Raw genomic sequence first — 25,107 nt, forward strand, 5'->3', positions numbered from 1 at the left:
CCCGGTTCTGGAATCCTCACCGGAAGAAGAAGATGGAGCTGTAGACAACCTCCGTAGGGTTCAGAGGACGCTGTGATGGGACCACGAAGCCCCACCAGCCCCTGTCCCACCAGCTATGGGCTCTCCAGAAGGTGGCTTTGAGGAGCTCCAATCCACAGCAGAGGCGTCACCCGGAGCGACTCAACACGGAACAACAGCTTCTGCTTTGCTGGAAGATGATCTCCACCCAACACCCACCTCGTTCTCCATGGAAGAACGCGGATCCCGAAGAGCGCAACCAAACCACGCCGGCACGGAGCTCACCAAGAGCTCCTGCTGGTGGGAAAGAAGCCGTTCTCCTTCGCTTTGAGGTCTTCTTGAAGGTCCGGGTGCGTCTGGGAAAGCCACCGACCTTCATCCGCCGGCCGGATGGTGGCCAGGAAGTGCGAGAAGGGTGGTTTCCTCTGTCGAAAGCGGCGACGGCGAGAAAAGAGAGAGAGCGGGTGGGGAAGAAGCGGTGACGCTCGGCAGCGCCGGAGACGGGTGGAGAAGTGAGGTTTGCAAAGCTTGAGGTCAACCCCGGCCGTGAGGTCCCACCTCCTGCACCTCTAAAGGATCCCTGGAGGTGTTGAAGGCCACGTTGGATGGGACTTGGAGCCCCTGATCCAGCGGGAGGTGTCCCTGCCCATGGAAGGAGGTGGAACTGGATGGGCTTTGAGGTCCCTTCCAACTCAAACCATTCTGTGACTCCATGATTCCAACTCACCATCTACCAAACCCCCCAGATCCCATCCCTGGAGGTGTTGAAGGCCACGTGGATGGGGCTTGGATCCCCCTGATCCAGTGGGAGGTGTCCCTGCCCATGGCAGAGGGTGGAACCGGATGGGCTTTGAGGTCCCACCTCCTGCACCTCTAAAGGATCCAAGACCCCCATCCGATGTGGCACAACCCCAAACACATCGGGTCCTGCAAAGGGGACATCGTCAACGTTCAGAAAGGATGGAGAGCTGCTGGAGCGAGTCCGGAGGAGACCACGGAGATGATCCGAGGGCTGGAGAACCTCTGCCATGAGGACAGGCTGAGAGAGATGGGGTTGGTCAGCCTGGAGAAGATTCTGAGGAGACCTCAGAGCAGCTTCCAGGGCTGAAAGGGGCTCCGGGAAAGCTGAGGAGGGGCTTTTTCCAAAAGTTTGGAGTGATGGAATGAGGGGAACGGCTTTAAATTGGAAGGGGAAGATGTAGGTGAGATATTAGGAAGACATTCTTCATGATAAAGGTGGGGAGACCCTGGAAGAGGTTGTCCAGAGAAGCTGTGGCTGCTCCATCCCTGGAGGGGTTGAAGGCCACGTTGGATGGGGTTTGGATCCCCCTGATCCAGTGGGAGGTGTCCCTGCCCATGGAAGGAGGTGGAACCAGATGGGCTTTGAGGTCCCTTCCAACTCAAACCATTCTGTGACTCCATGATTCCAACTCACCATCTACCAAACCCCCCAGATCCCATCCCTGGAGGTGTTGAAGGCCACGTTGTATGGGCGTTGGCTCCCCCTGATCCAGCGGGAGGTGTCCCTGCCCATGGCAGGAGGTGGAACTGGATGGGCTTTGAGGTCCCACCTCCTGCACCTCTAAAGACGTGGAATTGGAGAATAGTTTGGGTTGGAAGGGACCTTAAAGATCATCCAATTCCAACCGATCCAAATCCTTCACTGCTACAGCCGAAACTCGCAGCTGGGATGGAAACAACCACCACCCACCGGAGCTTCCAATGAGTTGGATTTCATCACCGAGTTTCACGGCAACTTTGTTCTCCAAGGTCAGAGGATGAGGGAATGGTTTGGGTTGGAAGGGACCTCAAAGCCCATCCAGGTCCAACCCCTGCCATGGGCAGGGACACCTCCCACTGGATCAGGGGTATCCAAGCCCCATCCAACGTGGCCTTCAACACCTCCAGGGATGGGGCAGCCACAGCTTCTCTGGACAACCTCTTCCAGGGCGTCACCACTCTCATGGTGAAGAAATTCCTCCTTATGTCCAGTCTAACTCTGCCCCTCTCCAGTTTATCCCCATTGCCCCTCGTCCCATCCCCACACGCCTTTGGGAACAGCTCCTCCACAGCTTTCTTGGAGCCCCTTCAGGTTCTGGAAGGTCACTCTGAGGTCTCCTCAGAGCCTTCTCTTCTCCAGGCTGAACAACCCCAACGCTCTCAGCCTGTCCTCAGATGGGAGGTTCTCCAGCCCTCGCATCATCCTTGGAGCCTCCTCTGGACCCATTCCAACAGCTCCATCTCCTTCTTCTGTTGAGGATTCCAGAACTGGCCCCAATCCTCCAGCTGAGGTCTCCCCGGAGAGGAGCAGAGGGGCAGAATCCCCTCCGTCCCTGCTGGCCACGCTGCTCTGGATGCAGCCCAGGACACGGGTGGTTTCTGGGCTGGGAGCACACGTTGTGGCTCCTGTCGAGCTTCTCCTCCCCAACACCCCAAGTCCTTCTCCTCAGCGCTGCTCTCCATCCCATCATTCCCCATCCTATCCTGAAACCACGGATTGCCCCGACCCAGGGGTAGGACCTTGCCCTTGGCCTGGTTGACCCTCTCCAGCCTGTCCAGGTCCCTCTGGATGCCATCCCGTCCTTCCGCTCTGGATCCTACAGTCAAGACCAGGAAACGCTCTGCAGAGCTCTTCTCATACAATATCTACGATGAGGTGACAGCTCTGTATCTCATCTGCTTTGGACAGAGAGCGACATCTTCGCACAGTGGTGGCCCAGGTGGCCAAGAAGGCCACCACCATCCTGGCTTGGATCAGCCCTGGGGCGACCACAGGAGAAGGGAAGGGATTGTCCCCATGGACTTAGTGAGATCCCACCTCAAATCCTGGGTTCAGTTTTGGGTCCCTCACTCCAAGAAAGACCTTGAGGAGCTGGAGAACATCTGGAGAAGGGAACGGAGGTGGGGAAAGGGCTGGAGAACAAGGGTTGTGGGAGCAGCTGAGGGCCCTGGGGGTGTTTATCCTGGAGAAGAGGAGGCTGAGGGGAGACCTCATCGCTCTGCGCAGCTCCCAGAAAGGAGGTTGTGGTGAGGTGGGTGTTGGGGTCTTCTCCCAAGGGATGGGATGAGAGGAGATGGCCTCAAGTTACACCAGGGAAGGTTCAGGTTGGACATGGTGAGAAAGTCCTTCATCAGAAGGGTCCTCAGACCCTGGCCGAGGCTGCCCAGGGCGGTGGTGGAGTCCCCATCCCCGGAGGGGTTCAAAAAGCATGGAGATGTGGCACTTGGGGACACGGTTTAGTAGACACGGTGAGGTTGGGCTGATGGTTGGACTGGAGGAGCTTTGAGATCTTTTCCAACCTCAATGATTCTATGAATACTGAGAGCGATTCTATGAAACGTGAGCCAGCGGTGGCCCAGGTGGCCAAGAAGGCCACCAGCAGCCTGGCTTGGATCAGCCCTGGGGTGGCCACAGGAGCAGGGAAGGGATTGTCCACCTGGATTCGGCGCTGGTGAGGCCACACCTCGAATCCTGGGGTCAGTTTTGGGTCCTTCACTCCAAGAGGGCCATCGAGAGGCTGCTCCGGATGCAGCACAGGACACGGGTGGTTTCCGGGCTGGGAGGTCACATTGGGGCTCCTGTGGAGCTTCTCCAACACCCCAAGTCCTCAGCGCTGCTCTCCATCCCATCATCCCCCATCGTGCGATGGTCCCAACCCATGGGGAGGACCTCATCCTTGCGCCTAAAGCTGTCTTCAAACCGCTCTCCACCCACACCTTTAATCTCCGGATACGCGGCCGAGCCGAAACACCCGGAAAAAGAAGGAGGAGAAGGCATCAACGCAGCTTCAACTGCGCCGTCGTCTTCTACGCGCAGCTCCGAAGGAAGGTTTTAGGGTGGTCCGTTCCGTATGGGAGCGTGAGAAGCTCATGAAGGAACATCTCATGGGCTTCGTTGCAGCTCTCGCTGCCTCTTGGACCTCCGTTGGGGAATCCACGTTTGCCGGAGCGGAAAAACTTGAAGCTCGGCTTCAAAATCGAAGGGAAAATTTAAGCCTTGTGGACAACAACTGAGAATGATGGAATGGGGTTGGGTTGGAAGGGACCTCAAAGCCCATCCAGGTCCACCCAATGCCACGGGCAGGGACACCTCCCGCTGGATCAGGGGGATCCAAGGCCCATCCAACGTGGCCTTCAACACCTCCAGGGATGGGGCAGCCACAGCTTCTCTGGACAACCTCTTCCAGGGTCTCCTCACCCTCCCAGGAGAACATTCCTTCCTAAGATCTCCTCTCTTTCAGCGTCAAACCGTTCCTCCTCATCCTGACCACTCCGTGATCCAGAGCCCCTCCCCAGCTTTCCTGGAGCCCCTTTCCACACTGGAAGCTGCTCTAAGGTCTCCTCAGGTTCTTCTCCAGGCTGAACAACCCCAACTCTCTCAGTCTGTCCTCAGAGCAGAGGTTCTCCAGCCCTCGGATCATCTCCGTGGCCTCCTCTGGATCCGTTCCAACAGCTCCATCTCCTTCTTCTACCGGGGGTTTATGCTCCAAAGACAGCCTGAGAGACTCCAAGCCCCATCCAACGTGGCCTTCAACACCTCCAGGGATGGAGCAGCCACGGCTTCTCCAGGCAACCTATTCCAGGGGCTCCCAATCGTTCCAGGAGAACATTTCTTCCCAAGATCTCATCTCCATCTCCCCTCTTTCAGCTTCAAACTCATTCCCCTCGTCCTACTGCTGCCCTCCCTGGATGAGGAGGTCCTCTCCAGCTTCCCTGGAAGACACCAAGAAGGAGCAGGAGATGCTCTCCCTCCACTTCCTGTGACCACTCAGGAGAAGACAAGAGGTTTAAGGTCCTTATGAGTGTCGATTAAACCTTCTGGAAGGGCCAAAGAGCAACTGGGATGGAAAGCGGTGGAGAACACCAAGAAGGAGCAGGAGATGCTCTCCTTCTGCTTCTCGTGACCACTCAGGAGAAGACAAGAGGTTTAAGGTCCTTATGAGCGTCGATTAAACCTTCTGGAAGAGCCAAAGAGCAACTGGGATGGAAAGCGGTGGAGAACACCAAGAAGGAGCAGGAGATGCTCTCCCACGGCTTCTCGTGACCACTCAGGAGAAGACAAGAGGTTTAAGGTCCTTATGAGCACCAATTCAACCTTCTGGAAGAGCCAAAGAGCAACTGGGATGGAAAGCGGTGGAGACACCAAGAAGGAGCAGGAGATGCTCTCCCCCGGCTTCTCGTGACCACTCAGGAGAAGACAAGAGGTTTAAGGTCCTTATGAGCACCAATTCAACCTTCTGGAAGGGCCAAAGAGCAACTGGGATGGAAAGCGGTGGAGACACCAAGAAGGAGCAGGAGATGCTCTCCCTCCACTTCCTGGGACCACTCAGGAGAAGACAAGAGGTTTAAGGTCCTTATGAGCACCAATTATACCTTCTGGAAGGGCCAAAGAGCAACTGGGATGGAAAGCGGTGGAGACACCAAGAAGGAGCAGGAGATGCTCTCCCACGGCTTCTCGTGACCACTCAGGAGAAGACAAGAGGTTTAAGGTCCTTATGAGCACCAATTCAACCTTCTGGAAGAGCCAAAGAGCTCCTAACGTCAGAGCAGAAGACTCTCCACCGCGCTGGTGCTCTGATTCATAGAGTCAAAGAATGGGTTGGGTTGGAATGGACCTCAAAGCCCATCCAGGTCCAACCTCCTGCCAGTGGGACACCTCCCACTGGATCAGGTTGCTCCAAGCCCCATCCAACGTGGCCTTCAACACCTCCAAAGACGGCACAGCCACCGCTTCTCCAAACCAGGTCCTCCCCACCCTCATGGTGAAGAACTTCTTCCTAAGATCCCCATTTCTATGTCCCTTCTTTGATCTTCAAAGTGTTTCTCCTCATCCTATCGCAGATGAAGAGCCCCTTCCCAGCTTTCCCGGAGGCCCCCATCGCGATCCCACCTCCATTCTGGAATGTGAAGAGCAGAAGCTGAAAATCTCCGGCTTCATCCAGAGGTCGGAGAAGAACAACTCTCCGCTCCCAACCGTGCCGAGGTCAACCACAACCATGAAGACCCAAGACAGGTTTGTCCTGCTGAGCTCCAAACGCTTGGAGATCAAAGGAAAACAGCTCCGAAAATTCCAGCCTAGCGGGTCAACCCCGAAAACCTGGATCACGAGGTGGTTCTCAAGGAGAAAAGCCCGTTCCTCAACCTTCTGGAGGGAACGGAGACACCAAATGGGCTCCATCCGGAGCTGCTGAACGTTGGCGTGGTGGAATTTTAGGAGCAGCTCAAAGGTCTGGAGGAAAGTGGAGAGCAGCGATTCTCACCACAGCTTTGTCCACTTTAGGAGGAGCCTCTGGAGGTTCAGGGAGAGAAGATTCCAGAGGATCTCAGATCTGGATTCCATCGTATTTTAAACCGGCGCCAACTTTCGGATCACGGAATCTTTTAGGGTGGAAAAGATCTTGAAGACGATGGAGTCCAACCACGAACCCAACACCGTTAAACCACATCCCCAAAGCACCACAACCATAAGGTTTTGAAGGACCTCCGGGGATGGAGACTCCACCCATTCCCTGGAAAACCTCTGCCAGAGCTTCACAACGCTTTCCACGACGGAATATTTCCTAATATCCAATCTAAACCTCTCCTGGTGTCAACTTGAGGTCATTTCCTCTCGTCCCATCCCTCGTTCCTTGGGAGAAGACACCAACGTCCACCTCACCACAACCTCCTTTCCAGGGACCTGCGGAGAGCAGAAGGACACGGAGCTGTTGGAATGATTCCAGAGGAAACCACGGAGATGATGTGAGGGCTGAGAGAGTTGGGGTTGTTCAGCCTGGAGAAAAGAAGGCTCCGAGGAGACCTTGGAGCAGCTTCCAGAGCTGGAAAAGGCTCCAGAAAAGCTACAGAGGGACTTTTTCCAAGGATTTGGAGTGATAGGATGAGGTGGGATGGAAGAGGAGAGATTGAGATGAGATCTTAGGGAGAAACGTTCCACCGTGAGGGTGATGAGGCACTGGAATTGGTTGTCCAGGGAATTTGTGGCTGCTCCATCCCTGGAAGTGTTGAAGGCCACGTTGGATGGGGTTTGGATCACTCTGATCCAGCGGGAGGTGTCCCTGCCCATGGCAGAGGGGTTGGAACTGGATGGGCTTTGAGGTCCCTTCCAACCCAACCCATTCCATGGTTCTCTGTTCCTCGTGCCGGGAATACGGCGTTGGAGGTTCTCCAGTGATGGGTTTGGAGCCCTTGAGCTGTGGTGGCTCCGGAGTTCTTCCGTTGGGGCTTCCCAGTGCTCTCCTCATGGTGGTGGTGGTGGTGGGACCAGAGCTGAGAGCTGGCTGTGCCGAGGAGGTTGTCCTGGTGCCTCCGGCTTCTTTCCCAGCATGGATCCAGTGCCGTGGCCTCAATCCCAGTCCTCATTCCCAGTATGGACCCAGTGCTGTGGCCTCAATCCCTTCCCAGTACCCCCAGTCCTCATTCCCAGTATGGATCCAGTGCCGTGGTGTGTTGCCACCAACCAGAATCCCCAGATCCCATCCCTGGAGGTGTTGAAGGCCACGTTGGATGGAGCTTGGAGCCCCTGATCCAGTGGGAGGTGTCCCTGCCCATCACAGGGGGTGGAACTGGATGGGCTTTGAGGTCCCTTCCAACCCAAACCATTCTATGATTCTATGAACTCTCTCAGCCTGTCCTCGCATGGGAGGTTCTCCAACCCTCGCATCACCCTTGCAGGCTCCTCTGGACCCGTTCCAACAGCTCCATCTCCTCCTTCTGTTGAGGATTCCAGAAGTGGCCCCAATCCTCCAGCTGAGGTCTCCCAGGAGAGGAGCAGAGGGGCAGAATCCCCTCCGTCCCTGCTGGCCACGCTGCTCTGGATGCAGCCCAGGACACGGGTGGTTTCTGGGCTGGGAGCGCAGGTTGGGGCTCCTGTTGAGCTTCTCCTCCCCATCACCCCAAGTACTTCTCCTCAGCGCTGCTCTCCATCCCATCATCTCCCATCATCTACTGAACCCACAGATTACCCCAACCCAGGGGTAGGACCTTACATGTTTCTTCCTAATGTCTCATCTAAATCGTCCCTCTTCCAATTTAAAGCCATTCTGCCTCATCCTATCACTCCACGCCTTTGGGAACAGCCCCTCCGCAGCTTTCTTGGAGCCCCTTCAGGTACTGGAAGGTCTCTCTAAGGTCTCCTCGGAGCCTTCTCTTCTCCAGGCTGAACAACCCCAACTCTCTCAGCCTGTCCTCATACAGGAGGTGCTTCAGCCCTCACAGCATCTTCATGACCACCTCTGGACTCATTCCAACAGCTCCATCTCCTTCTGTTGGGGATTCCCGAAGTGGCCCCAATCCTCCAGATGAGGTCTCCAGGAGAGGCGCGGAGGGGCACAATCCCACTGGATCAGGGGCTCCGAGTCCCATCCAACGTGGCCTTCAACACCTCCAGGGATGGGGCAGCCACCACCTCCCTGGACAACCTCTTCCAGTTCCTCACCACACTCATGGGGAAGAAGTTCCTCCTCACGTCCAGTCTAACTCTGCCCCTCTCCAGTTTATCCCCATTGCCCCTCGTCCCATCCCCACATTCCTTTGGGAACAGCCCCTCTCCAGCTTTCTTGGAGCCCCTTCAGGTTCTGGAAGGTCTCTCTGAGGTCTCCTCAGAGCCTTCTCCTCTCCAGGCTGAACAACCCCAACTCTCTCAGCCTGTCCCCATAGCAGAGGTCCTTCAGCCCTCACATCATCTTCATGACCTCCTCTGGACGCGCCCCAACAGCTCCATCTCCTCCTTCTGTTGGGGATTCCCGAACTGTCCCCAATCCTCCAGATGAGGTCTCCAGGAGAGGCGCAGAGGGGCACAATCCCACTGGATCAGGGGCTCCGAGTCCCATCCAACGTGGCCTTCAACACCTCCAGGGATGGGGCAGCCACAGCTTCTCTGGGCAACCTCTTCCAGGGCCTCACCACTCTCATGGGGAAGAAATCCCTCCTCATGTCCAGTCTAACTCTGCCCCTCTCCAGTTTATCCCCATTGCCCCTCGTCCCATCCCCACAAGCCTTTGGGAACAGCCCCTCTGCAGCTTTCTTGGAGCCCCTTCAGGTTCTGGAAGGTCACTCTAAGGTTTCCTCAGAGCCTTCTCCTCTCCAGGCTGAACAACCCCAACTCTCTCCGCCTGTGCCCATAGCAGAGGTCCTTCAGCCCTCACATCATTTTCATGACCACCTCTGGACCCATTCCAACAGCTCCATCTCCTCCTTCTGGTGAGGATTCCCGAACTGTCCCCAATCCTCCAGTTGAGCTCTCCAGGAGAGGCGCAGAGGGGCACAATCCCCTCCCTCCCACTGTGGCTCCATCCCGGGTCGCGGTCGCTTCCCGACACCGCTCTCTCCCCCCCCCCTCCATCTTCCCTCTCTCTCCGCTCCTTCTCCTCACGGTCCCCCCTCGCTCCTCTCTCACCTTTTTGCCTTTCTTGCCCTCCTCCTCCATCGCTCCGGCGGCAGCAGCGGCCCCGCTCCCCCCCGGGGCATCCCCGCAGCGGCTCCGGTCTCTCTTTCGGGGTTTTCCGGCCTCGCTCCCGGTTCGCTTCACCCGCGGAGCTTCGTTTCAGCGCCTCTCGCCGCGGTTCTCCTCCGCCGCCATCTTTGGGGCGGTGGCTCCGCGCCGGGCGACGCGCGGGGAATGACGTCACCGGCGCGACGCGGGGGGAGTGGCCACGCCCACACGGTGAGGATTGGGTGAGGGCGTCCCGCTGACCACGCCCGCTCGCGGCCGATTGGGTGTTTCGCGTCACACAGAATCACACAGAATCACACTTGCTGCCGACTGGCTGTGCCTGCAGTCTGGCCACGCCCTCTCGCTGTTAAATAACCCCTCCCCTTTTCTAGTCACGCCCCTTCCCTTTGGCCACTCCCACACGGAGCTGATTGGCTGCACCCGCCTGTCAGGTCACGCCTCTCCCTCTGTCTGATTGGCTTCATATACCCTCTTGTCCACGCCCACCCCGTTGGCCACTCCCACTTCCTGACCATTGGCCGCGTTTCCCTTCTCTGACCACGCCCACTGATTGTCCTCGTGTCTGTTTGGCCACGCCCATCACTTTTGCCACGCCCCCCTCGCGGCGGATTGGCTTTATCCACCATCTGGCCACGCCCCCCACAGCGGATTGGTACTTTCTGCCTACTTGACCACGCCCCCTTCTGCTGATTGGCTGCCTTTGCCTTCGTGGCCACGCCCACACCGCCTGCTGCTGAGTGGCCGTGCCTGCCAGTCAGATCACGTGGTCTCAGTGGCCACGCCCCCCACACCGCCGATTGGCTCTGTCTGCTCTCCTCGCCCCGCCCACACGTGGCTTATTGATTGAGTCCATCTGCTTGGCCACGCCCATCACCCTGACCACGCCCACTCACTGCTGATAGTCTGTGTCCGCCCGTTTGTCCACGCCCACGCGATGCCGGTTGGCGGCCATTGGACTGGCCACGCCCATCCACTTGCCCCCGCCCACTCGCGGCTATTTGGCTGTCTTCCTACGTCCATCATTTTGGCCACGCCCCCCACGCTGCTCATTGGCTGCTCCGCCTATCTGATCACTTCCTTCCCTCTGGCCACGCCCCCCACGCTGCTGATTGGCTGCGTCCGCCCCTCTGGCCACGCCCACCGCCACCGCGTGGTGTCTAGCTTAGCCACGCCCACCCCTCCCTGAGTGCTCGCTTCCCTCCGCTTGGCCACGCCCCCTCCGCTGATTGGTTACATTTGCCCTCTTTGCCACGCCCACAGCCTTGGCCACGCCCCCGCCGCCGTTCTGCTGTACCACGTGACGCTTTGAGCCGTGGGTGCCGCGCGGCCGCCATGAGGGGTTTAAGGTGCGGCCTCGTTCCATCTGGTGTCATCCGCGGCCGCGGCGGCTCCCGCCGAACCGGGGAGGAAGGGGGGGACCGGGAGGGACCCGGGGAGAGGCGTTCGGGCGATATCGGTACGCGCCGCCGCGCGTGGGGTGTGCTGGAATGGTGTGGGCCGCGTGGAGCCACTGAGGCCTTAGTGGGAGGGGGACTGGGGGGGGACTGGGAGGGATTGGGGGGAGCAGCGGTTACTGGGCTGGGGGTCACTGGGGGGACTGGGAGTCACTGGCGAGAGGGGTCTGAGGGTCACTGGGGAGACTGGGAGTTACTGGGCAGGGGAGGTCTGAGGGTCACTGGGGGGACGGAGTCACTGGTGAGAGGAGTCTGAGGGTCGCAGGGGGGACTGGGAGTCACTGGGCGGGGTGTCTAAGGGTCACTGGGGGGACTGGGAGTCACTGGCGAGAGGGGTCTGAGGGTCACTGGGGGGACTGGGAGTCACTGGGTAGGGGAGGTCTGAGGGTCACTGGGGGGACGGAGTCACTGGTGAGAGGGGTCTGAGGGTCGCAGGGGGGACTGGGAGTCACTGGGGGATCTGGGAGTTACTGGGCGGGGGGGGTCTAAGGGTCACTGGGGGGACTGGGAGTCACTGGTGAGAGGGGTCTGAGGGTCACTGGGGGGTCTGGGAGTCACTGGGGGGTCTGGGAGTTACTGGGCGGGGGGGTCTGAGGGTCACTGGGGGGACTGGGAGGCACTGAGGGGACCATGGGGGGGGTCACAGGGGTCCCCTGAATCCAGTGGGTGTCACAGTGGTCCCCAGAGCCACTGGGGTGTCCCAGTGGTCCCCTGTCCCGGAGGGGGTCCCAGGGGGGTCCCCAGAGTTACTGGGGGGATCACAGTGGTCAACTGTCACCGAGGGGGTCCCAGTGGTCCCCAGAGGGAGTCCCCAGAGTCACCAGGGAGGTCTCAGTGGTCCCCTGTCCCCGAGAGGTCCCAGTGCTCCTCAGAGCCATCACGGGGCTCCCAGTGGTCTCCTGTCCCCGAGGGGGTCTCAGGGGGTCCCCAGAGCCACCAGGTGGTCCCAGTGGTCCCCTGTCCCCGAGGGGTCCCCCGGCGGTCCCCCCGTGCCCCCCAGCAAGGCTTCCAGCGGGGCAGGGCCTGGCGTGGCCCCCGCCCTTCCTGCAGCTCTTGCCAGAGCAGCTCTGGGCCGGTTTGAGGCCTCTCGTGGCACTTCCGGCGAGAGGTTATAGACAGCCCGGACACCCCCGGAGCCGAGGGGAGCCCCAGGGGGGACCCGAATTGGCCTTAAGGAGCTCTGCCCCACGCCTCAAACCATCAATCAAGGGGCTCGGGGGGTCTGGGCCGGTGCCGGTGACGCCGATCTCTCCCTCTCTGCTTCCAGGTTCCTGCTGGGACCATCCAGAAGAACATTGGAGTCCATCAGGAGTGAGGAGATGGCAGTGTCTTCACTGTCCCATCATGGTAATTAACCTAATTGGGCTTAATTAGCTCTGCCACACGCCTCAAACCATCAAACAAAGAGTTTATTGGGGTCTGGGCCGGTGCCAGTGACGCCGATCTCTCCCTCTCTGCTTCCAGGTTCCTGCTGGGACCATCCAGAAGAACACTGGAGTCCATCATGAGTGAGGAGGTGGCAGTGTCTTCACTCTCCCATCATGGTAATTAGCCTAATTGTGCTTAATTAGCTCTGCCACACACCTCAAACCATCAATCGAGGGGCTCTGGGGGTCTGGGCCGGTGCTGGTCGCACCAATCTCTTCCTCTCTACTTCCAGGTTCCTGCTGGGACCATCCAGAAGGACGTTGGAAGCCACCAGGGTTGAGGAGGTGGTTGTGCGCACGTTCTTCCATCATGGTAATTAGCCTAATTGTGCTTAATTAGCTCTGCCACACGTGTCTAACCATCAAACAAGAGCCTGTTGGGCTCTTGGCCGGTGCCGGTGACACCGATCCCTCCCTCTCTGGCTCCAGGTTCCTGCTGGGACCATCCAGAAGAACATTGGAGTCCATCATGAGTGAGGAGATGGCAGTGTCTTCACTCTCCCATCATGGTAATTAGCCCAATCGTGCTTAATTAGCTGTGCCACACGTATCAAACCATCAAACAAAGAGCCTGTTGGGGTCTTGGCCGGTGCCGGTGACACCGATCTCTCCCTCTCTGCTTCCAGGTTCCTACTGTGATGATCCAGAAGACCATTGGAAGTCATCATGAGTGAGGAGATGGCAGTGTTTTCACTCTCCCGTCATGGTAATTAGCCTAATTGTGTTTAATTAGCCCTGCCACACGCCTCAAACCATCAATCAAGGGGCTCTTGGGGTCTTGGCCGGTGCCGGTGACACCGATCTCTCCCTCTCTGGTTCCAGGTTCCTCCCTGGACCATCCGGAAGGCCGTTGGAAGCCACCAGGGTTGAGGAGGTGGTTGTGTCCATGGAGGTGGTGGTGTCCCCACTCTCCTGTGGTGGTAATGAGCCCAGTTGTGCTCCATGCATGGGGACTGGGAGTCACTGGGAGGAGCGGGAGTCACTGGGAGGAGAGGAATTGACTGGAGGGAACAGGGATTGCTGGGCTTGGGGGGACTGGGAGTCACTGGGGCAACTGGGAGTCACTGGGCCAGGGAGTCTGAGGGGCACTGGTTGGACTGGGAGTCACTGGGGCAACTGGGAGTCACTGGGCCAGGGAGTCTGAGGGTCACTGGGGGGACTGGGAGTCATTGGGGCAACTGGGAGTCACTGGGCCAGGGAGTCTGAGGGTCACTGGGGCAACTGGAAGTCACTGGGGCAACTGGGAGTCACTGGGCCAGGGAGTCTGAGGGCCACTGGTTGGACTGGGAGCCACTGGGAGGAGTGGGGATCACTGGGTATGTGGGATGTGAGGCTCACTGGGGGGAACTGGGAGGCACTGGAGGGAGGGGGGGTGGTTACTGGGCTGGGGGTGCACTGGGGGGACTTGGGGGGTCACTGGGAGGAGGGAGTTGAACTGGAGGGAGTGGGGAGCGCTGGGCTGGGGGGTGTCTGGGAGGCACTGGGGTGGACTGGGAGGCACTGGGAGGAGTGGGAGGCGCTGGAGGGAGCAGAGGTCACTGGGCCAGAGAGGCTTGAGGGGCACTGGGGGGACTGGGAGGCACTGGGAGAAGTGGGGGTCACTGCATCCAGAGGTCCCCTGGCACCAAGGGGGGGTCCCAGAGGCCCCCGGGAGGGTGACAAAGGTCCCCAGAGCCACCAGCGGGGGGGTCACAGGGGTCCCCTGAATCCACGGGGGGGTCACAGGGGTCCCCAGAGCCACCAGGGAGTCCCCAGGGGGTTCCCTGTCCCGGAAGGAGTCCCAGGGGGGTCCCCAGAGTTACTTGGGGGGATCACAGTGGTCAACTGTCCCCGACGGGGTCCCAGTGGTCCCCAGAGCCACCAGGGGGTGACAGTGGTCCCCTGTCCCCAAGGGGTTCCCCAGAGGCACTGGGGGGGGGTGGCAGTGGTCCCCTGTCCCCGAGTGGTCCCAGTGCTCCCCAGAGCCATCACGGGGCTCCCAGTGGTCCCCTGTCCCCGAGGGGGTCTCAGGGGGTCCCCAGAGCCACAGAGGAGGGTCTCAGTAGTCCCCAGAGCCACCAGGTGGTCCCAGTGGTCCCCTGTCCCCGAGGGGTCCCCAGAGGGTCCCCAGAGCCATCAGGAGGATTGCAGTGGTCCCCTCTCCCCGAGGGGGTCCCCAGGGGATCCCCAGAGGGTCCCCAGAACCATCGGGGGGTCCCAGTCGTCCCCAGGACCACCAGGGGTTCCCCAGAGCCACCAGGGTGTCCCAGTGGTCCCCTGTCCCCGAGGGAGTCCCAGGGGGTCCCCAGAGGCACTGGGGGGGGATCCTCAAAGCCACCACGGGGGTCTCAGGGGGTCCCCAGAGCCATTGGGGGTGGCAGTGGTCCCCTGTCCCCGAGGAAGTCCCAGGGGGTCCCCAGGGCCACCGGGGGGGATCCCTAAAGCCACCAGGTGGGTCCCAGTGCTCCCCACAGCCAGCAGGAGCGTCTCAGTGGTCCCCTGTCCCCAAGGGGGTCCCCAGAGACATTGGGGGGGTCTCAGTGGTCCCCTGTCCCCGAGGGGTCCCCAGAGGCACCGGGGGGTGGCAGTGGTCCCCTGACCCTGAGGGGGTCCCCAGAGCCACCAGGTGGTCCCAGTGGTCCCCTGTCCCCGAGGGGGTCCGCAGAGGCACCAGGGGGGGTGGCAGTGGTCCCCCATCCCCGAGGGGTTCCCCGGCGGTCCCCCCGTGCCCCCCAGCAAGGCTTCCAGCGGGGCAGGGCCTGGCGTGGCCCCCGCCCTTCCTGCAGCTCTTGCCAGAGCAGCTCTGGGCCGGTTTGAGGCCTCTCGTGGCGCTTCCGGCGAGAGGTTATAGACAGCCCGGACACCCCCGGAGCCGAGGGGAGCCCCAGGGGGGACCCGAATTGGCCTTAAGGAGCTCTGCCCCACGCCTCAAACCAGCAATCAAGGGGCTCGGGGGGTCTGGGCCGGTGCCGGTGACTCCGATCTCTCCCTCTCTGCTTCCAGGTTCCTGCTGGGACCATCCAGAAGAACATTGGAGTCCATCAGGAGTGAGGAGATGGCAGTGTCTTCACTGTCCCGTCATGGTAATTAGCCTAATTGTGCTTAATTACCTCTGCCACACGCCTCAAACCATCAAACAAGAGCTTCTTAGGGTCTTGGCCGGTGCCGGTGACGCCGATCTCTCCCTCACTGCTTCCAGGTTCCTGCTGGGATCATCCAGAAGAACATTGGAGTCCATCAGGAGTGAGGAGATGGCAGTGTCTTCACTCTGCCATCATGGTAATTAGCCTAATTGGGCTTAATTAGCTCTGCCACATGTATTTAACTATCAAACAAAGAGTCTGTTGGGGTCTTGGCCGATGCCGGTGACACCGATCTCTCCCTCATTGCTTCCAGGTTCCTGCTGTGATGATCCAGAAGACCATTGGAAGTCATCATGAGTGAGGAGATGGCAGTGTTTTCACTCTGCCATTATGGTAATTAGCCTAATTGTGCTTAATTAGCTCTGCCACACGCATCAAATAAGAGTCTGTTGGGCTCTTGGACGGTGCCGGTGACGCCGATCTCTCCCTCTCTGCTTCCAGGTTCCTGCTGGGACCATCCAGAAGAACATTGGAGTCCATCAGGAGTGAGGAGGTGGCAGTGTCTTCACTCTCCCATCATGGTAATTAGCCTAATTGGGCTTAATTAGCTCTGCCACACGCATCAAACCATCAATCAAGGGGCTCGGGGGGTCTGGGCCGGTGCTGGTGACACCGATCTCTCCCTCATTGCTTCCAGGTTCCTGCTGTGATGATCCAGAAGACCATTGGAAGTCATCATGAGTGAGGAGATGGCAGTGTTTTCACTCTGCCATTATGGTAATTAGCCTAATTGTGCTTAATTAGCTCTGCCACACGCATCAAATAAGAGTCTGTTGGGCTCTTGGACGGTGCCGGTGACGCCGATCTCTCCCTCTCTGCTTCCAGGTTCCTGCTGGGACCATCCAGAAGAACATTGGAGTCCATCAGGAGTGAGGAGGTGGCAGTGTCTTCACTCTCCCATCATGGTAATTAACCTAATACTGTCTAATTAGCCTAATTCTCCCTAATTAGCTCTGTCGCATCGCTTCAATCACCAAATAAGTGTCTCTCCGGGCTGGAATCCCACCGGAGAGGTGACCACGAGGCCATTGATGGCCTCAATGAACCTTTCCTGGTGGGGAGGAGGAGCTCTCCTCATCCCAATTAGCCTAATTACATCTAATTAGCTCCTCTAAATTCAGCCACAACGATTTCCAGTTCCTTATTAACCACCTGATAAGAAACCGGGGAATGAAATCCCAGTTTTTTTCGGTTACTGGGAATCACTTCTTGATTGAAAGGGGGAACTGGGAATACTGGTGAGCACTGGTTTGCCGCCATTGGAGCCGTCCGGAGAAGACGGATCTCTACTGGCGTAACACCATTCCCCACCTCGTTAGCGCCGTAATCCTCGTTTCCCTAACGATCCCCTCCCTTCTTTTCCAGCTGGATCTTCCGTCTCCTCTCCGACGTTCCTTGGCTCGTCCTTCCCAGTACACCCGCGGCGTTGGACTGGGGACACTGGGAGGAGGGCGGCTGGTGCCGATATCTTAATAAACTGCTTTCCCGGTGCCGTTTTTGGTGTGGAAAAGGGGACGCGGTGGTGGGGTTGGGGACGCGGTGATGGGTTGGAGGACGCAATAATGATGTTGAGGACGCGGCGATGGCGTTGAGGACGCGGCGATGGCATTGAGGACGCTTTGATGGCGTTGAGGATGCAATAATGACATCAAGGATGCGGCGATGGCTTTGAGGATGCGGTGATGGTGTTGAGGAAGCTTTGATGGTGTTGAGGACGCAATAATGACGTCAAGGATGCAGCGATGGCGTTGAGGTCGTGGCGATGGCGTTGAGGTCGCGGCGATGGGTTTGAGGTCGCGGCGATGGCGTTGAGGACGCGGCGGTGGCGTTGAGGACGCGGCGGTGGCGTTGAGGACGCGGCGATGGGTTTGAGGATGCAATAATGACGTCGAGGACGTGGTGATGGCATTGAGGACACGGTGATGGGTTTGAGGATGCAATAATGATGTTGAGGATGCGGCGATGGGTTTGAGGACGCGGTGATGGCATCGAGGACGCAATAATGATGTTGAGGACGCAATAATGATGTTGAGGACGCAGCGATGGCGTTGAGGACGCAGCGATGGCGTTGAGGACGCAGCGATGGCGTTGAGGACGCAGCGATGGCGTTGAGGACGTGGCGATGGCGTTGAGGACGCGGCGATGGGTTTGAGGACGCGGTGATGGCGTTGGGGACGCAGTGATGGGTTTGAGGACACGGTGGTGGCGTTGAGGATACGGTGATGGTGTCGATACGGCGATGATGTTGATGCGGTGATGGGTTTGAGGATGCGATGGCGTTGAGGACGCGGCGATGGCTTTGAGGACGCGGCGGTGGCGTTGAGGACGCGGCGGTGGCGTTGAGGTCACGGCGATGGGTTTGAGGACACGGCGATGGGTTTGAGGACGTGATGGGGTTGAGGATGTGATGGGGTTGAGGATGCAGTGATGGGTTTGAGGATGCGGCGATGGTGTCGACGCAGCGATGGGTTTGAGGACGCGGCGATGGCGTTGGGGACGCAATGATGGGTTTGAGGACACGGTGGTGGCGTCGAGGATGCGGTGATGGTGTCAACGATACGGCGATGGGGTTTGTGGACGCTTTGATGGTGTCGAGGACACAGTGATGGTGTTGAGGACGCTTTGATGGGTTTGAGGATGCAATAATGACGTCGAGGACGTGGGTTTTCGATGGGTTTGAGGACGCGGCGATGGCGTTGAGGATGCGATGATGGGTTGGAGGACGCAATAATGATGTTGAGGACGCGGCGATGGGTTTGAGGACACAGTGATGGCGTCGAGGACGCAGTGATGGGTTTGAGGACGCAGTGATGGCGTCGAGGACGCAGTGATGGGTTTGAGGACACAGTGATGGCGTCGAGGACGCAGTCATGGGTTTGAGGACACAGTGATGGCGTCGAGGACGCAGTGATGGGTTTGAGGACGCAGTGATGGCGTCCAGGACATGGTGATGGCATCGAGGACGCGGTGGTGGGTCTGAGGATGTGGTGATGGTGTCGAGGACGCGGCGATGGGTTTGAGGACGTGGTGATGGCGTTGAGGATGTGATGACGTCAACGCGGCGATGGCGTTGAGGATGCGGCGATGACGTTGAGGACATGGTGATGGGTTTGAGGACGCGGTGATGGTGACAAGGACGCGGCGATGGGTTTGATGATGTGGTTATTGCGTCAAGGACGTGGTGATGGGTTTCAGGACGCGGTGATGGCGTCGAGGACGCGGTGATGGCATTGAGGACGCTTTGATGGCGTTGAGGACGCTTTGATGGCGTTGAGGACGCTTTGATGGCTTTGAGGACGCTGTGATGGCGTCGAGGACGCTGTGATGGCATTGAGGACGCTTTGATGGCGTCGAGGACGCAGCGATGGCATTGAGGACACTTTGATGGCATTGAGGACGCTTTGATGGCGTCGAGGACGCAGCGATGGCATTGAGGACACTTTGATGGCGTCGAGGACGCTTTGATGGCATTGAGGACGTGGCGATGGCGTTGAGGACACTTTGATGGCATTGAGGACGCAGCGATGGCATTGAGGACGCAGCGATGGCATTGAGGTCACAGCAATGGCTTTGAGAACGCTTTGATGGCGTTGAGGACGCGGCGATGGCGTTGAGGACACTGTGATGGCGTTGAGAACGCTTTGAATGGCTTTGAGGACACTTTGATGGCGTTGAGGACGCTTTGATGGCATTGAGGACGCAGCGATGGCATTGAGGACGCTTTGATGGCGTCGAGGACGCAGCGATGGCATTGAGGACACTTTGGCGTCGAGGACGCTTTGATGGCGTTGAGGACGCTTTGATGGCGTCGAGGACGCAGCGATGGCATTGAGGACACTTTGATGGCGTTGAGGACGCTTTGATGGCGTCGAGGACGCAGCGATGGCGTTGAGGACGCTTTGATGGCGTTGAGGACGCTTTGATGGCGTTGAGGACGCAGTGATGGCATCGAGGACACAGTGATGGCGTCGAGGACGCTTTGATGGCGTCGAGGACGCAGTGATGGCATTGAGGACGCAGTGATGGCATTGAGGACGCAGCGATGGCGTCGAGGACGCAGCGATGGCGTCGAGGACGCTTTGATGGCGTTGAGGACGCTTTGATGGCGTTGAGGACGCTTTGATGGCGTCGAGGACACAGCGATGACTTTGAGGACGCAGCGATGGCGTCGAGGACGCAGTGATGGCTTTGAGGACGCAGTGATGGCGTCGAGGACACAGCGATGACTTTGAGGACGCAGCGATGGCATTGAGGACGCTTTGATGGCGTTGAGGACGCTTTGATGGCACTGAGGACGCAGTGATGGCGTTGACGCAATAATGATGTCAAGGACACGGCAATGGGTTTGAGGACGCAGTGATGGCGTTGAGGACGCGGTGATGGCGTTGACGCGGCGATGGGTTTGAGGACGCAATAATGATGTTGAGGACGCGGTGATGGGTTTGAGGACACAGTGATGGTGTCGAGGATGCAGTGATGGGTTTGAGGACGCAGTGATGGTGTCCAGGACGCGGTGACGGCGTCGAGGACGCGGTGGTGGGTCTGAGGATGTGGTGATGGTGTCGAGGACGCGGCAATGGGTTTGAGGATGTGGTGATGGCGTTGAGGATGTGATGGCGTCAACGCAGCGATGGCGTTGAGGATGCGGCGATGACGTTGAGGACACTGATGGGTTTGAGGACGCGGTGATGGTGACAAGGACGCGGCGATGGGTTTGAGGATGTGGTTATGGCGTCGAGGACGTGGTGATGGGTTTCAGGACACGGCGATGGCGTTGAGGACGCGGCGATGGCTTTGAGGACGCTTTGATGGCGTTGAGGACGCTTTGATGGCGTTGAGGACGCGGTGATGGCGTCGAGGACGCAGTGATGGTGTTGAGGATGCTTTGAAGGTGTTGAGGACACTTTGGCTTTGGGGACGTGGCGATGGCGTTGAGGACACTTTGATGGCATTGAGGACGCTTTGAATGGCGTTGAGGACGCTTTGATGGCGTTGAGGACGCTTTGATGGCATTGAGGACGCTTTGATGGCATTGAGGACGCTTTGATGGCGTTGAGGACGCTTTGATGGCGTTGAGGACGCTTTGATGGCGTCGAGGACGCTTTGATGGCATTGAGGACGCGGCGATGGCGTTGAGGACACTTTGATGGCGTTGAGGACGCAGCGATGGCATTGAGGACGCAGCGATGGCATTGAGGTCACAGCAATGGCTTTGAGAACGCTTTGATGGCGTTGAGGACGCGGCGATGGCGTTGAGGACACTGTGATGGCGTTGAGAACGCTTTGAATGGCTTTGAGGACACTTTGATGGCGTTGAGGACGCTTTGATGGCGTCGAGGACGCTTTGATGGCTTTGAGGACGCAGCGATGGCGTTGAGGACGCTTTGATGGCGTTGAGGACGCTTTGATGGCGTTGAGGACGCAGTGATGGCGTTGAGGACGTGGCAGTGGCGTTGAGGACGCTTTGATGGCGTCGAGGACACTTTGATGGCGTCGAGGACGCTTTGAAGGCGTTGAGGACGCGGCGATGGCATCGAGGATGCAGCGATGGTGTCGAGGATGCGGCGATGGCATTGAGGACACTTTGATGGCGTCGAGGACGCTTTGATGGCGTCGAGGACGCTTTGATGGCATTGAGGACGCGGCGATGGCGTTGAGGACACTGTGATGGCGTTGAGAACGCTTTGAATGGCTTTGAGGACACTTTGATGGCGTTGAGGACGCAGCGATGGCATTGAGGACGCAGCGATGGTGTTGAGGACGCTTTGATGGCATTGAGGACGCTTTGATGGCATTGAGGACGCAGCGATGGCATTGAGGACGCAGCGATGGCATTGAGGACGCTTTGATGGCGTTGAGGACGCTTTGATGGCGTCGAGGACGCAGCGATGGCATTGAGGACACTTTGGCGTCGAGGACGCTTTGATGGCGTCGAGGACGCAGCGATGGCATTGAGGACACTTTGATGGCGTTGAGGACGCTTTGATGGCGTCGAGGACGCAGTGATGGCGTTGAGGACACTTTGATGGCGTCGAGGACGCAGTGATGGCGTTGAGGACGCAGCGATGGCGTTGAGGACGCTTTGATGGCGTCGAGGACGCAGCGATGGCATTGAGGACGCAGCGATGGCATTGAGGACGCAGCGATGGCGTCGAGGACGCAGCGATGGTGTTGAGGACGCAGCGATGACTTTGAGGACGCAGCGATGGCGTTGAGGACGCTTTGATGGCGTTGAGGACGCTTTGATGGCGTTGAGGACGCAGCGATGGCATTGAGGACGCAGCGATGGCTTTGAGGACGCTTTGATGGCTTTGAGGACGCTTTGATGGCGTCGAGGATGCGGCGATGGCATTGAGGACGCTGTGATGGCATCGAGGACGCTTTGAATGGCGTTGAGGACGCTTTGATGGCGTCGAGGACGCTTTGAATGGTGTTGAGGACGCGGCGATGGCATTGAGGACGCTTTGATGGCGTCGAGGACGCTTTGAATGGTGTTGAGGACGCGGCGATGGCATTGAGGACGCTTTGATGGCATTGAGGACGCTTTGATGGCGTTGAGGACGCAGCGATGGCGTTGAGGACACTTTGATGGCATCGAGGATGCTTTGATGGCGTCGAGGACGCAGCGATGGCATCGAGGACACTTTGATGGCGTCGAGGACACTTTGATGGCGTCGAGGACGCTTTGATGGCGTCGAGGACGCAGCGATGGCTTTGAGGACGCTGTGATGGCGTTGAGGACGCTTTGATGGCGTTGAGGATGCGGTGATGGCGTCGAGGACGCTTTGATGGCGTCGAGGACGCGGCGATGGCGTTGAGGACGCAGTGATGGCGTTGAGGACGCTTTGATGGCTTTGAGGACGCTTTGATGGCGTTGAGGACGCAGCGATGGCATTGAGGACGCAGCGATGGCATTGAGGACGCTTTGATGGCGTTGAGGACGCAGCGATGGCATTGAGGACGCAGCGATGGCATTGAGGACGCTTTGATGGCATTGAGGACGCAGCGATGGCATTGAGGACACAGCGATGGCATTGAGGACGCGGTGATGGTGTTGGGGACGTGGTGATGGGTTTGAGGACACGGTGATGGCGTTGAGGATGCGGTGATGGTGTCGACGATACGGTGATGGGGTTTGTGGACGTGGTGATGGCGTTGAGGATGCGGCGATGGCGTTGGAGGACGCAATAATGATGTTGAGGACGCGGCGATGGGTTTGAGGACGCAGTGATGGCGTTGAGGACGCGGTGGTGGGTCTGAGGATGTGGTGATGGTGTCGAGGACACGGCAGTGGGTTTGAGGACGTGGTGATGGCATTGAGGACGCTTTGATGGCGTTGAGGACGCAATAATGATGTCAAGGACACGGTGATGGCGTTGAGGACACGGTGATAGCGTTGAGGACGCAATAATGACTTTGAGGATGCAATAATGACGTTGAGGACGCGGCGATGGGTTTGAGGATGTGGCGATGGCGTTGAGAACGCAGTGATGGCTTTGAGGACGCAGTGATGGCATTGAGGACGCTTTGATGGCGCTGAAGACGCAGTGATGGGCATTGACGCAATAATGATGTCAAGGACACGGCGATGGGTTTGAGGACGCGGTGATGGCGTTGACGTGGCGATGGGTTTGAGGACACAGTGATGGCGTCGAGGATGCAGTGATGGGTTTGAGGACGTGGTGATGGCGTCGAGGATGTGATGGCTTTGAGGACGTGGCGATGGGTTGGAGGACGCTTTGATAGTGTTGAGGATGCAGTGATGGTGTCGACGATACGGCGATGGTGTTGATGCGGCGATGGGTTTGAGGATGTGATGGGGTTGAGGACGCGGCAATGGTGTTGAGGACGCAGTGATGGCTTTCAGGATGCGGCGATGGTGTCGACGCAGCGATGGGTTGGAGGACGCGGCGGTGGCGTTGAGAACGCGGCGATGGGTTTGAGGACACGGCGGTGGCGGTGAGGACGTGGCGATGGGTTTGAGGATGTGGTGATGGCATCATCGCGGTGATGGCGTCGAGGACGCAGTGATGGGTTTGAGGACGCGGTGATGGGTTCGAGGATGCAATAATGGCGTTGAGGGCGCAGTGATGCGTTGAGGGCGCAGTGATGGCATTGAGGACGCAGCGATGGCGTTGACGCAATAATGACTTTGAGGACGCTTTGATGGCGTTGAGGACGCAGTGATGGCGTTGAGGACGCTTTGATGGCATCGAGGACGCTTTGAATGGCGTTGAGGACGCTTTGGCGTTGAGGACACTGTGATGGCGTTGAGAACGCTTTGAATGGCGTCGAGGACGCGGCGATGGCGTCGAGGACGCAGCGATGGCGTCGAGGACGCAGCGATGGCATCGAGGACACAGCGATGGCGTCGAGGACGCGGCGATGGCATTGAGGTCGCAGCGATGGCATTGAGGTCACAGCGATGGCGTCGAGGACGCGGCGATGGCATTGAGGTCACAGCGATGGCGTCGAGGACGCGGCGATGGCATTGAGGTCACAGCGATGGCATTGAGGTCACAGCGATGGCGTTGAGGACGCAGTGATGGCTTTGAGGACGCTTTGATGGCGTTGAGGACGCAGTGATGGCGTCGAGGACGCTTTGATGGCTTTGAGGGCGCAGCGATGGCGTCGAGGACGCTTTGATGGCGTTGAGGACGCTTTGATGGCATCGAGGACGCAGCGATGGCGTTGAGGACGCAGTGATGGCGTTGAGGACGCTTTGATGGCGTCGAGGACGCAGCGATGGCGTCGAGGACGCAGCGATGGCGTCGAGGACGCAGCGATGGCATTGAGGACGCAGTGATGGCGTCGAGGACGTGGCGATGGCGTCGAGGACACTTTGATGGCTTTGAGGACGCAGCGATGGCGTTGAGGACGCTTTGATGGCGTCGAGGACACAGCGATGGCGTTGAGGACGCAGCGATGGCATTGAGGACGCTTTGATGGTGTCGAGGACACAGCGATGACTTTGAGGACGCAGCAATGGCGTTGAGGACGCTTTGATGGCGTCGAGGACGCAGCGATGGCATTGAGGACACTTTGATGGCGTCGAGGACGCAGCGATGGCATTGAGGACACTTTGATGGCGTTGAGGACGCAGTGATGGCGTTGAGGACGCTTTGATGACTTTGAGGACGCTTTGATGGCGTCGAGGACGCTTTGATGGCATTGAGGACGCAGTGATGGCGTCGAGGACGCTTTGATGGCATTGAGGTCACAGCGATGGCATTGAGGACGCGGTGATGGCATTGAGGACACTTTGATGGCATTGAGGACGCTTTGATGGCGTCGAGGACGCAGCGATGGCGTCGAGGACACTTTGATGGCGTCGAGGACACTTTGATGGCGTCGAGGACGCTTTGATGGCATTGAGGACGCTTTGATGGCTTTGAGGACGCTGTGATGGCGTCGAGGACACTTTGATGGCGTTGAGGACGCTGTGATGGCGTTGAGGACGCTTTGATGGCTTTGAGGACGCTTTGATGGCGTCGAGGACGCGGCGATGGCGTTGAGGACACTTTGATGGCGTTGAGGACGCAGTGATGGCGTTGAGGACGCTTTGAAGGCGTCGAGGTCGCAGCGATGGCGTTGAGGTCACAGCGATGGCTTTGAGGACGCTTTGATGGCGTTGA

At 58.6% G+C, this 25,107-nt stretch overlaps 1 protein-coding gene, 2 long non-coding RNA genes and 2 other non-coding genes across 7 annotated transcripts in view; 4 read left to right on the forward strand and 1 right to left on the reverse strand.

The window, feature by feature from the left end:
* CCM2 (CCM2 scaffold protein) overlaps nucleotides 1–9,633 on the reverse strand; it is a 28,688-nt gene extending 19,055 nt beyond the window's left edge. Inside the window, exons 1-2 of one of the 3 annotated variants that reach the window (XM_054057239.1) lie at nucleotides 9,413–9,633; nucleotides 5,909–6,697 (exon numbers count right to left, since the gene is read on the reverse strand). In XM_054057239.1, coding sequence (XP_053913214.1) covers nucleotides 5,909–6,196 — 288 coding nt within the window. In that variant the 5' untranslated portion in view covers nucleotides 6,197–6,697; nucleotides 9,413–9,633. Of the gene's footprint in view, nucleotides 1–237; nucleotides 603–5,908; nucleotides 6,698–9,412 lie in introns of those variants that run through there. The other 2 variants (XM_054057240.1, XM_054057241.1) reach the window with 2 other exon arrangements.
* A 2,260-nt stretch (nucleotides 9,634–11,893) lies between these two features.
* Nucleotides 11,894–13,642, forward strand: LOC128851110 (uncharacterized). Its single transcript, XR_008448364.1, has 3 exons — nucleotides 11,894–12,270; nucleotides 12,780–12,859; nucleotides 13,173–13,642. It is a non-coding gene; the product is annotated as an uncharacterized LOC128851110 (long non-coding RNA).
* On the forward strand, nucleotides 11,921–12,053 carry LOC128851541 (small nucleolar RNA SNORA9). The gene has a single exon (XR_008448909.1). It is a non-coding gene; the product is annotated as a small nucleolar RNA SNORA9 (small nucleolar RNA).
* A 1,420-nt stretch (nucleotides 13,643–15,062) lies between the features above and the next one.
* LOC128851542 (small nucleolar RNA SNORA9) lies at nucleotides 15,063–15,195 on the forward strand. The gene has a single exon (XR_008448910.1). It is a non-coding gene; the product is annotated as a small nucleolar RNA SNORA9 (small nucleolar RNA).
* A 502-nt stretch (nucleotides 15,196–15,697) lies between these two features.
* Nucleotides 15,698–16,963, forward strand: LOC128851111 (uncharacterized). Its single transcript, XR_008448365.1, has 3 exons — nucleotides 15,698–15,993; nucleotides 16,298–16,377; nucleotides 16,838–16,963. It is a non-coding gene; the product is annotated as an uncharacterized LOC128851111 (long non-coding RNA).
* Nucleotides 16,964–25,107: the final 8,144 nt, after the last annotated feature.

This window comes from Cuculus canorus, chromosome 2, assembly GCF_017976375.1.
Source record: "Cuculus canorus isolate bCucCan1 chromosome 2, bCucCan1.pri, whole genome shotgun sequence".
Classification (NCBI taxonomy): Eukaryota; Metazoa; Chordata; class Aves; order Cuculiformes; family Cuculidae; genus Cuculus; species Cuculus canorus.